This window comes from Vulpes lagopus, chromosome 2, assembly GCF_018345385.1.
Source record: "Vulpes lagopus strain Blue_001 chromosome 2, ASM1834538v1, whole genome shotgun sequence".
NCBI lineage: Eukaryota > Metazoa > Chordata > Mammalia > Carnivora > Canidae > Vulpes > Vulpes lagopus.
The window spans coordinates 98,326,194-98,339,496 of record NC_054825.1 but is presented as its reverse complement, the minus strand read 5'-3'; the positions used below and the strand labels follow the sequence as shown (position 1 = coordinate 98,339,496).

At 40.7% G+C, this 13,303-nt stretch overlaps 1 protein-coding gene across 3 annotated transcripts in view; it reads right to left on the bottom strand.

The window, feature by feature from the left end:
• Window positions 1–13,303, bottom strand: part of PLEKHG1 (pleckstrin homology and RhoGEF domain containing G1) — a 232,597-nt gene that overhangs the window by 91,950 nt on the left and 127,344 nt on the right. For all 3 annotated transcript variants that reach the window (XM_041744846.1, XM_041744847.1, XM_041744848.1), the window contains one exon: window positions 1,949–2,454. In XM_041744846.1, coding sequence (XP_041600780.1) covers window positions 1,949–2,356 — 408 coding nt within the window. In that variant the 5' untranslated portion in view covers window positions 2,357–2,454. The remainder of the gene's footprint in view (window positions 1–1,948; window positions 2,455–13,303) is intronic.

Sequence of the window (13,303 nt, the reverse complement as noted above, 5' to 3'; positions counted from 1 at the left end):
TGTAAAACATGGTTATCTCACTGATAATAATAATAATAAGGGGCAAGAACATCTGGGCAGCTTGGAATAGAACTTCTACTGAAACTTAGCAAAAAGTATCCTGTTTTTATCGGTTCCCTTTTGTTCAGATCTTACCTACTTCCTCTTACCAAGGTTTATCAACCAGTCTCAGCAAAAAACAACTGTGTTCATGGAATATCAGCCAGTAACTAAGGGCTTCTCTCTCAGGATGGTGATTTTTTATCAGGCGGAGGGATTTCCAAGAAAGAAAAGAAAAAAGGAGAGACCAAAGAAAGCTCTGACAACCATGAATTTCCTGAGAGGCTGCAAAATTTTTGGCAGTTTCACAGGTATTTATTCTCAAGTACAAATGACATCATTGTTGAAATTAAAAAGAAAATTGGCCTGGTGTAGTCTACATTTGGTATCACATATTGTTTTGGTTGAGCATCAATTGATTTTTCTATTTTTACCGGGAAGTTATGTCATTGCTATTTTTAGTAGGCAGTGTCTGGTTCTGTCATTTATGGAATTCAACACACAATTATGCCTCAGATTTTTTTTCTAAACCTCTAAAAATGCATATATTTGGTGCAGAATGTGCTCATCAGCAAATATTCTACTATCCTTTAAAGATTTTTTAAAAAAGATTTTATTTGTTTATTTGAGAGAGAGACAGCATGAGCAGGGAGAGGGGCAGAGAGAAGCAGACTCCCCACTGAGCAGGGCACCTGATGCCGGGCTCAATCCCAGGACCCTGGGACCATGACCTGAGCTGAAGGCAGACGCCCAACTGACTGAGCCACTCAGGTGCCCCCCTCTGAAACATCTTCGATTATAAGTCTACAACAGGAAGTGGGTACTAACAAATGAAAGAACTTGGTCTATTACCAGCAGCAAAGTGGGTACAGTTTTATAATAGATAAATTTACCTTTGAAATATTAATATTTTACTCATTGAAAATGAGTTAACATCTGAGCTGCTCAAGTTTTTAAGGATAAAGTAAAAATTACCAATTTATAAATTGAAGTCAATTCATAACTCAATTTCCAGAGTTCCTGATTGGCCTACAGTCTTGAGCAAAATTCACCTGGAGTCAAATAATTTATGTAAACATTTTAACAATAAAAGTGAACAGAAAGTAAATGCCTGAGACAAAATAAAGCCCATGGTTTTTCCCTTCCCCAAGACACTAACCAATAGAGAATAGGATTGAACAGTGGCTCCCTGGCTCACCCAAATCACTTGGGGATCTTCCACAATCCTTCTGCCTGGACCATACCCCAGGCCCATGCAATCACAGTCTCTGGAGGTGGGACTTTGGTATCAGTTCCTGTCTGGGAAGCTCCCAGACACCAGTAGACAATTGTGATTAAAGTGAAGATAGCGGGGATCCCTGGGTGGCTCAGCGGTGCTGCCTTCAGCCCAGGGTGTGATCCTGGAGACCCATGATGGAGTCCCACATCAGGCTCCCTGCATGGAGCCTGCTTCTCTCTCTGCCTGTGTCTCTGCCTCTCTCTCTCTGTCTCTCATGAATAAATACAATCTTAAAAAAAAAAAGATAAAGTGAAGATAGCCTGATGGACTCAGTCAGGACACACCTGACATCAGCAAGTCTGGATGCTTGACCTCCTGCTCCAGCACCTGGGAAGCACTGGGAGCCTCTCGTGGGCAGTTATTAACACAATGTACAGGTGGACACACTGGGACTGTCATTCTTGCTTCTAACACACGATTAGTGCATTACTGCAAATATTAAGAGGATTTTTAATGCAACGAATATGGCCCTAGGGTTCCTCTTAAGTTATGATCAGTCTAAACATTCACCCTACTTCTGAGTCTCAGGAGACAAAACATCCCGGACACTCGGCTTCGCTCTTCATTTTGCAAGCATATTTATCCCGCATGACAAACTTTAAAAGAACAAAACAAAAGAATTTGCCTTACCTCTACGATGCTTTTCAAGTCTTGCACGTAAGTCCTCTCAGTCTCCAGAATCTCCTGAACAACCCTATCCACATAGAGGAGCTTGGGGCTGGTGGCCGACTCTGCACCTGCTCTGGTGGCCCCGTTTGCTTCCATTCTCCGCTGGGCCCGGGGCTGCCTGTCGCCGCCGTCGCCCGTGTCCTGTGGCCCAGCGGGGCCGGCCCGCTGCAGCTCGCTGCTGGAAAGCGGCCTGGCTGGAATCAGCTCCAGTTTTATGGCCCCGGCTTCCTTATCTTGGTGAAACAAGCCCAAGTGGCTGTTTGAGACTAAGGTCATTCTGCTGCCGAAGGAACCGTGGCTGTCCCGGGAAGAGGCCGAGGACGACGTGGAGCCGAAGCTGACCGGGCGGTCGCTGTCGGAGAGCTCCATGGTCCTCAGGTCCTGGGAGCCCGAGTGCCGGGCTGTGGTCTTGGGATCTGGAATTTCTGTCACAGCTGATGGCACTTCAAAACACAACTGCTGCACATCTAATTCATTTAAAAAAAAAAAAAAAAGAACAAAAGAGAAAAAGGACAAGGTATTTTAAAATTATATTTAAAAAATATTTAAACAGAAGTTTAAAGGAGGTTAAAAGCTAGCCCAAGTGTAGATTCAGTCAAGAGTAAGAAGGCAGTGAGTTTGTTATAGAAGGAAAAGAAAAGGCACCCATGGTGGGCTGAGTTGCAAAGTTAGAGTTTCTAAAGCATCACCTGGGAACACGTGAGAAATGCAGAGTCTCAGGTAAAATAGCCTCGACTTACAGAACCTCGGTGCGCACTTTCACAAGACGCCAATGCCATTGGTGCACACAGAAAACTCAAGAAGCCCTGAAGCCACTGCCTCAAAGTGGGGTCACCTGGAATGCCTAATGCCTGCAGATTTGTCCAGATTTACTAAATCAAAGGCTCAATGGTCAGGGCATAAGGACTCTGTAGCTTTAACAAGCACCACAAGTGATTCTTATGTACTTAAAACACACCCCTCCATGACTCTTAATGGGATTTTAGGAAACACTGTTCCACATTTTAAGTATTCCACTGTAATTCCACAAAATGTTAAGCTACCATCCTGGAACTGCCACTGCTTAACGGATGCTGACAATTTCACATTTTACTTGGATACTGCATGAAAGAAAAAGTGTCATGTGGACAACAATTTTCTGATACTGGGCAACAAAAGCCAAACTATTAAGACCCATACCGTCTCTCAAACTTCCTCTCTCAACACAACATTTCTCTCAATTTCTACTTGAAAGTTGACATCCCATTTGTGGTGCATATGAAGTTATACGATTACAGAGGATGCTTGACTAACTACAACACTTCCCACATAAAGTTAGGCAACATGGCAGTGTTAAGTATACAATTAAATAATATAGAAACTCAAATATGAGAAAAATTATGTATTTTTTAAAAGATTTTATTTATTCATGAAAGATACAGAGAGAGAGAGAGAGAGAGAGGCAGAGACACAGGCAGAGGGAGAAGCAGGCTCCATGCAGAAAGCCCAATGCGGGACTCGATCCCAGGTCTCCAGGATCATGCCCTGGGCCGAAGCCAGGTGCTAAACCGCTGAGCCACCTGGGCTGCCCAAAATTATGTAATTTTAAAGAGACAGGGCCATTAGTATCTAGAAGAGGGCACAAGAAGAGAGCAATTGCAGTCAAAAGGTCATGTAATATATACAGCATTTAAATCTCAAGGCCCTACATGGGATTGAAACTCACAGAAGCTATTTTCGTGAAACACAAAGTTCCAATCTTCTTCAATTGCAAGGCAGGAGCAACATTGTTTTCCCCTAATGAAATCCCAAGTTTATGGAACAATATGCTTTGCAACAGAGTGTGATGTATGAAGACCTTGGCTTCATTTTGGCAGGTTATCTTACCACCAGGATCCATGTTTATGGGTTTTCTTAGAAAAATACAAGGGTGCAACTTACGTTTGGAAGATTATAACAAAACACACACAGTAAGAAGAATGTAGATGAATGATCATTTTTCAAAAGGAACATGAATTGGGTTTGACTCTATAATAAAGCTTGTCAAACAGCTGGTAGCAATATTTCTAGAATATAAAGAATCCATCAAATCTGTATCCTTCAACATCCTGACTTTCTCTGGGTAGTTTATATTCACAGCAAATATTAGTGCCAACTTATAATGCAGATATTACAATTATAAATATAAAATAATTAAATTTGGTCAACAAGAAAAAATGGTAAGAAATGAGTAGGAAATGAGTAATTTATCAACATAACCACTACCACATGGTATAAACTTGCCACATATTTTTAAAGCTTTTGCAATATTCTTTCTGCTTGCTCTATAACAACTTTATGGCCTATAAAACATAGATTGGTTATAGTAGTTAAAATGCACTTGCCCTAAAAAGCCTGATCCAACTTGAGTAAGGCAAAAATCCAAGAATCAGCAGGCATTTAGGTGTGCTTGCAGCAGAAGACACTTGCCCACATTTGGGACTGGTGTTAAGAAAGTCAGTCCTAGGCAATTGAAAGTAGAAGCAGACCCAGCAAGATTTTCTTCCCCTTTTGATGGCATCTGTCATAACCAGAACTGTGAGGTTGATCTTTCAGAAATAGGCACTAACTTGGGAAGTGTACGATTATTCTTAAGGTCCCAAAAGTCCAATGAGGCAATGATTTAGTACCAGAAATAAACTGGATATACTGTATGTGAAAGCCAGAGCATCTGGAATGGTCCAGAATAACCTACTCCCCATAGATATTGACATACTCCTTCTCTCCAGCATAAAAAAATTATATTTAACATTTATATAACTCCTGGGAAATATGCATTATTGGGATGGGTGAAAATGAACACAATAGAGACTTGTTTCCTTACTTCTATGCCAAGTTAGCCAGCCAATACTGGGACTGAGGAATTGCAGGGGAACAAAAATGGCCAAGTGTTTCAGAGGAGTCCAGCTGGGCTGCTAGGGAGAAGAGTGTCTTTTACATTTTCAAAGGTAGGAAAAGTGGGATGTGAAACTCAGGTCAACAGGTGGTCCCTTTATGGATAAATCTTAAATGGCAGCATAAACTGGGCCTCATTTCAGTCAAGGCCTCATATATTCTAATACCAGGCCATGTATTCTAGGCCACTGGGCCAGCCTATTCTTCAGACTGCCAACCAGGCTTCTTTATTTTTTAAAGATTTTATCTATTTATTCATGAGAGACAGAGAGAGAGACAGAGAGAGAGAGAGAGAGAGAGAGAGAGAGAGAGAGGCAGAGACACAGACAGAGGGAGAAGCAGGCTCCACACAGGGAGCCTGATGTGGGACTCGATCCCGGGTCTCCAGGATCACACCCTGGGCTGAAGGTGGCACTAAACTGCTGAGCCCCCGGGCTGTCCCAGCCAGGCTCTTTTAAAATAGAATATTTGAGATATTTGGTATCTGTCATATTTAACCAAGCGTACTGCCCCAAATTAAACACCTTCCAAAATTGCCAAAGATAGAAATGAAACATTTAACACTAGGTCACATAATGGTATATAATATGAGACTATATTTGCTAATAGATCACATTTTTATGTTGATTCATTGCTTAGGAGATAATTATAGTTTTCTCACATAAGGAAATGGACCTCATAAAAACTGCCTAGTCTTGTTCTCACCTCCCTCAAAATAATTTAAAATTTCCATCCTGTCTGGTTTATCCTTCCTTTTTTTGGGGGGGGGGCTTATCCTTCCTAATATAGCACACCAATTACTGATATTTCTCTCCAGAGCTGAATTGTTCAGCAAAGTAGCCAGTAGCCACATATGACCATTAAGCACTTGAAATGTGGCCAATCTAAATTGAGACATGTAAGGATAATATATATCAGATTTCAAAGACTAGTATGAAACAAAGAAGTACAAAACATCTCATTAATAGTTTTTACATTAATTACATGTGAAATAATACTTGGGAATAAAGAGTTGGATAAAATATCTTCTTTAAGTTATTTTTGGTTTCATTTTGCTTTTTTTTGACGTTATTACTGGAAAATTACAAATTATACATGTGACTTGCATTGTATTTTAGTTAGAATGATGAAGTCTTCTAGATCAGTATATTGTTCTGTGAGATTTAAATTTATTTCCTTATCCATCTTTATTCAAATAATAGTGAATGCAGAGGTTCATCCACTTGTTGTCTTCTCTTCCCTTCCATTCATTAACACACCATATTGTTATGAGCTAACAAAAACAGAAGTGCAAGACTGTCACTGTATACTAGATACTGAGAAAATCATTTCCATGGTAAACAGAAACACCCAGATAGAAAATTGTAGAGCAAGAAAGCCTCTTCTTCCACCTTGAGTGAAGGATGCTGACAGGTCGTATTAATATTTGGCTAATGCAATGCTTTGCTTTTCTTCTTATAGCCACTCTTCCTTTTTACCAAAACCCAAACACTGGGCTACTCCATAGCAACTCCTGAACACTTGCCCAACATCGCTGATGGCCCATGTCAGTGGGTCTTCTGACCGTGAATATCTGAAAATAAGCTGGTTCTGCCTGCCTGGAGGGTCTTGGTCCATCTGATCCTTGGTAAACCTGGAGGTGGTGGTGCTGGAAGCACAGGTCAAGGATCTCAGAGTCTTAATGATTCTTACAGCCAGAAATACTGTCAGCCTCAAAGTCATCAGCATAAAATATTCCTTCTTGTGCCATCCTCAAGAACAAGAAAACAGTGGTATAGCGCTCCATGTAGTATGCTTTCACACATTTTACTTCATGACATGTCTCTCTCATCGTTTCTAGGTTAGAGAGCTTTAATTCCTTGGCTTTTCTTTATTTGCTCTTCAAACTTCCATCATTTTAATTGCTCTCCTTTGGAATGTCACCGCCAGAATCAGAAGCAGCACTTCTTGGCTCTAACTTGTCTCAGGCTGATTTAGGGTTGAGGCAGAACTTTCCATGGCAAGTAAAGCCCAGGCTTCCTGTGACCATGTTTACATGTTGAAGGGGGGGACGGAGGGGTCCACAGCCGACCACTCCCTGCCACAACTCCCAAGGGCAGCTTCACACAGCAAGGCAAGAACTCTATGCACTGTGGGGGCGGATGCGTGATCAGGATTTCCAAGTTCTGCTCATTGCTATTCTAGACTTCAAATAGCTAGTCTGAGTTCCTTGGCAGGGCGGTCATGGAAATCAAGAGAATGTGTTATGCTTGAGACCAATGAATAACTAAAATCCTGTAGTTCCTTATTATACTGCCTGTGAATTTATCACAAAGGGGAAACCAACAGAGACACTAAAGTATAAGCAAGAAGTTCTTTTATCAGCCAGCAAAGTCATTTAATACAGAGCCAGGCTTAGGTAGAGCCTCAATGTTGAATACAAGTAAAACAAATGAAAAAAACTTTTTAGAGTTGAAGTTGTAAGAAATGCGCATTTCTATATTTCAAAGACAGCACTTGGTGTCTGAGGAGAATCCTCCTTCCCCATACACTCTGAGATAAATGGATATCTCAGTAGATAAAAACCACCAGATAGCAACATGACTCTCTACCCCTTGGTTTTCTAAAATACCAATGTGATTCTTGCATTAATGACAGGGCCAGGACTGCAATTCCACATGTTCCTTAATGCTCAGAGTATTTATTACAGGTAACATGATTTTCATACGTATTTGCAGTTCTTTGGTAATACAGAAATTTTAAAAAAATCATACTACCACGTTAATTTCTTAGTTATGCAAGATGCTAACATTAGGGAAAGCTAGATGGACGATGTAAAGCAACTCTGGACTATCTTGGAAACTTTTCAGTAAATAAAAAATTTTCCAAAGTAAATAGTTCAAAAAATCATGTTATCATAGAAGAGTCAGTTAAGTATTTTGTACAAGAAGATCAAGAATGGGCATAGGAGGGGATCCCTGGGCGGCTCAGCGGTTTGGCGCCTGCCTTCGGTCCGGGGCGTGATCCTGGGGTCCCAGGATCAGGTCCCACATTGGGCTCCTTGCATGGAGCCTGTTTCTTCCTCTGCCTGTGTCTCTGCCTCTCTCTCTCTGTGTCTCTCATGAGTAAATAAATGAAATCTTAAAAAAAAAAAAAGAATGGGGATAGGAAAAAAGATAGTTTGTGAAGATGCTCTTGTTCAAACAAGAGGTGAGAGGTTAAATGAGAAAACAAAAACAAAGAATCTTTTAAGCTGTAAAGTCTGATACTAAATATTCAAGGTATTTCCTAATGGATTCCCAGGTCGGTGTATGGAAATTAAGAGATAAAGTGGCTACTGTAGTTGATAGCTAATGCAGCTAATAAGTAAAGTGCCTCAGCTTAGTGGTGAACTCCAGAATTTCTATATTCAAGGGCTCACACACACTAGTTTGGTTAAAAGGGAATTCCTTTAGGGTTTTTTACACATATGCAACTGTTTTTACCTTTATGGTCAGCTTCAGGGAATAGAGTTTCAGCTGAGGACACTTCCTGGCCTTCCCACCACACATAACAACATGGCAGTCAAGTTCTCCTCGCTACTGAAGTGATAAGTGCTCCTTTGGGGGTCAGTTTCTCAAGCATTCATCATCATTCCTCCACAATTTTTCCCTTCCCACAGGAACCCAGATGTGTCCGAGACCTTGCCTGAACCATGAACACGACACCAGTGCCCCAGAATATGGTAGACCATGAAGACAGAAGACTTGCATTAAAACTGGGTGTGGACATGCCCTGAGCTACCACATAGAAAAGTCTGGTTACCCTGAAGCTGATATGCTGGAGAAGCCATGTAGTGAGACCACACTGACATGTAGAGAGATGCTCGAGGAACCACAGCACTTCCAGGGCCTTCTGTCTGAGTGTTTCCAGCCAAGGTACCAGCTGTGTGAGTGAGAAGCCTCTGAAGTGACCTCAGCATTGTCATGTCTGACTGCAATTTCATGAGTCCTGGTTCAGAACCACAGAGCAGAACCTCTTCTGAACTCCTGACTCACAAAACCTGGAGAGATTATAAATGATTGTTGTTGTTCCAAACCACTAGGCTTTGGAATGATTTGTTATGTAGCAAGAGATAACCTGAACAGTCTCTATTACAACAGATTAGCTTTACCATAATATGCCACTGCTCTAACTCTGCATCAAAATTACCCTAAAAAACCTCCCCGAATCAAAACAAACTGAAGCCTCAAAGTTCATTCACATGTGTCATTACTTCTTAAAGTTTTATAGGGGAGAAAAATAAACAGAGAGTGCTCGAAGTTGAACTGTGAATCAGAGACTATGGTTTCTGATTTCTAGTCCACCATTCTTTGTACTTGGATACAAATGCATAAAACCGTAGGGCAGAAAAAGCACCTGGAGATCAGGAAATGCACTGAAACATAAGCTCCTTGCATAAAGCACACGGTACCAAGGTACCAGTAGGGCCTACACAGAGTGTGTGTGTGTGTGTGTGTGTGTGTGTGTGTGAAGGAATGAATATGTACCCAACCGTGTTTATAGAAAGAGCTCAAAAGGATGGGCCAGAAATTAGGTTATGACATAACACTCTCTTTTGGTTGGAGGGTTTGCATTTCTGCCCTGGCTCTGTACCATCCAGGTTTGTACTACAGTCTTTGGGTTTCAGGTTTCCTCACATGTAAGTGAGGTGGCCGGACTATATGATTTCCCAGGTCCCATCAAACCTTTGGGATGTGACTCCAGCCCCAAGATAAACAGCAAGTGTATCTCCAGCTGGAATCACAGCATAAGCAGTAACTGCAAAATAGCAATTTTCTTTTACATCCTACTGGTGCCAGGTCTTGGATGATAGAATATATGTCCCTGATTCTGCCAAAGGCTATTAAAAATCTCTATTTTTAATTTAGATGAAAAATCTAAACATTTAGATGAAAAATCAGGTTCACTTTGAGTAGCACCTCCCTGTTAGTGTGGAAATACTAGTTTCAGGGCAGTAACTAAACAAGGATAGCTATATATTGAGGCTCTGTCTGTACTGAATACACTCAGTTCCCAAAACATCTCTGTGCAGTTGAAAGGGAGGCATTAGGCCACATAACATTTTCTGGGGTGAGGGGTGGGGAGGAGGAAGAAGAAGAGGAGAAATTCAGTTGACTAAAATAGCACTCTGAGTAAATAAATCCATCCACAAAGTACACTAAATATTTTCTTAGAGAAAAAGAGGAAGAGAATTCAAAGTGTCAACAATAGAGATCTGAATACATCCATCTTGAAGGAACAATATTAAACTATTAAATGTCATGTCCTCTCAAATTCTTAAGGGCATAGAAAATGGTCATAATATACAGTTTGGTAAAAGGCACGGCTTATAAAACATAAGTACAATGTGATCCCAATTTGGAATTTAAAACGCCGCTGATTTTTTAGCTACCACAGAAAAAGATTGAAAGGGTATTTAATAAAATATCAGCACTGGGTTTACCAAGTAGGAGAATGGGTGATCTTTTTACCTTTGATATTTATCTGTAAACATTACTTTCCTCCACATGTATATTGTTTTTGTAATTTGAAAAAAGTTACTTTAAGAAATTAAAACCACAACTTCAGCTTGTATCACATATTTAAATACCTTATGTTAAAATAATTGGTCTTTATGTTCAATATGACTAATGGAAAAGAATGCTATATATCTTCTTTCTAATATATGACCCTCACTAAATTAAAATAATAAAACAAAATAAAATCAGGTTCCAGTGTGCAACAGTGTTGAATACAATGCATGCCTCCTTCAGCCCAGTTATTCCTCCTAACAGAAGGATTTCTTACCAATAAATACTCAAAATGGAAATTGCATTTACTTAGTCAACTTCGGTTCCCTCTAGACTCAGACTAAATTTCACCACTATAGTTGCTAAGCACAAAATGTGCAAACGTTTATTGTTCCCCCCCTGCTCAGCCTGCAGTGAACCTCAAGAAGAAAGCACATTAAAATACTGGGCATTCGATGCAGGACAACCTGGAATTTTCATTTTTCTCCCCCAGGATCACAAACATCAGCTCTCTAGATATTGCAACCAAACTTTAAGCAAAGATCAAAATCAAACCCAAACAGGACAAAAACCACTTTAGACCCTGCAGTTCATATGGAGGAAAAAAAAAATCACCTTCTAGACTAGTTCCATTGTTGGATAACTTGTTTCCATGCATGGCATTTATAACAGAAGAGCTGTCATGTATCCCCGGAGCTGCTGTCCCTGCACCGTGTGGGGAAGAACCCCCCCGGGACAGTTTCTTACCACGGTGGACCGTCTCAGCTGCCCCAGGAGGGGGCATGAGCCTGGCCGGGCGCAGGCAGCGGTTCTTCAGGCACATTCCCGTGGGCACCTACCTGTGCTCTCCCCAGGCTAAGCCTCAGCGGCCGCCTCCAGCTGATGCAGTGACCTCACCGGGAGCTCAGGCAGGTAAAGCAAGAAGCCTCGACTAGCCCGCGCAGCTCCTCCCGCAGAAATATTGCATGAGTCAGCTTTTATCTCTCAAGACCCAACACACAAAGGCTTTACAAAAACCTGATTTGCAACTTTCTGGCTGCCTTTTCCCCCCTAGTGGGCAGACCACAGACTTCAGCATCACCAAGAGCCTTAAATGAAACATGACATCATTCAATTGAGAAACAGGACAATAGACACCACTGTGGGTAACTGGAAAATGCACACTTCGCTGAGCAACACCCTACGACTGCCATTCTTTTGTGCACATCAAATGCAACCCACACTCGTCTAAAGCGGCTTGGGCTTTACCTTCCTGGCTCCGGCCACCGTTCTCATTAAAAAAAAAAAAATTCCACATAAGGATCACGATCTCTGGAGCACTGATATTTTCAAGTTCACTTCCTGAATTAGAAGTGTGTTTCAAAATAAGTGGACACATCTTTCATAGTAAGTTTTAAAGTGAAGTTGGAGGGAGGTGAATAATACGGTTGGAGGAAGTTCAGACACTTTGTTTCCTTTAACAAGGCATTTAATACGGTTTTAAGTAGGCAATACAGTGTTAAGTAGGCAAAGTGAGACATGAATATATTTAAGCTTGATTTTTTTTTTTAAAAAAAATAGCGTTTAAAAATACATCTGAAGAAAATGCATTTCTTAGAAAAGCAATCAAGTTCTGTAATCTTATAATTCATAAATACGAGGTAGTAAAGATGGAATGATCGAGCTCCAACACTTTAGTATAAGAGACCTTCAAATTGTTTTGAATTGCGATTTCCCTGAGGCCACCTGTCCTTCTCAGAACACAATAGGTATTTTTATAGAAAGACTCAAAATGTTCATAGTTGAAAAAGTTACTAGGTTCTTTAGATGAAGGGTCTTTAAAAGCACAAAATGTAACTGAAAACTGATACGACTGCACCATGGAGTTAAAACTCAAATTATGGATTATGCCCATGTATAGACACGGAAACCTAAACTCTTTCAAAGGATCAAAATCCTTTAAATAGAAGTTTCATTTAAAGCATTTGTTTGTGGTTATGGAAAATAGCATCAGCTGATCATCTTTAATATAGCTATTTCTATCATACCTATTAAGTGATTTTAAACTAACAACATAATAGGATAATGTGCAGTAATGCCTATTTCCTCTTGAATAAGGCTGAACATATGCAGGGCCACTTAAGTAAACTATTTTGATGGAAACTGATCAGTTAGTTCAGAAGTCAACGTTTGGAATGGTTTCCCTCTCACAAAATTCACCCGTATGATGGAAATCACTAAATCACAGATGCTGAAAAGGTAGTTTGGGAGGAAGGTCCTCCCTGGGCTGTGGGGACTTTCTTAATCCCGCACAATGACCTCCACACTATTATCTCTTGCCCCTCAAATGACATCCCCTAGACTCGTGTCCAAGACCTCTGTTTTTGCTTAGCTAAGAGTCAGCTCAAATCTCATAAGCTCCACCAAACCTCCCACAGCAACTCCAGCCCCCTGCACCTTCTATTTGTTCGATGGCTCTTCATACCATAGTATCACACAGTCTCTTATGTAATTATTGTTTAATCGACTTGTTTCCCTCCTGGATTGTCAGCTTGGGGAGCAGGAAAACCTTCCTATACTGTAGATTTGATTTCCATGTGGAAGATACAAAGATCTAAATTCTTAGATGAGGTAGGATATACAGAGGCTCCTGGTTTTCCCTTGACTCCTCTGTTTTGTGTTCATGTCTTCAGATCACAGGTAACCAGTTTTATTTTCCACTAAAGTATTACTGCACTTGGATTTTTTTTTTTTTTTTTTTTTTTTGCCAAGACACATTTTGTAAAAGCCATTTCTGAGAGATGTTGTGTACATTAGAAGTGAACAAAACAGCAAGGCTATATCCAGTGAGGAGGCTGGGTGGTCTGTAAACATCTACATTGGACAAGTGACC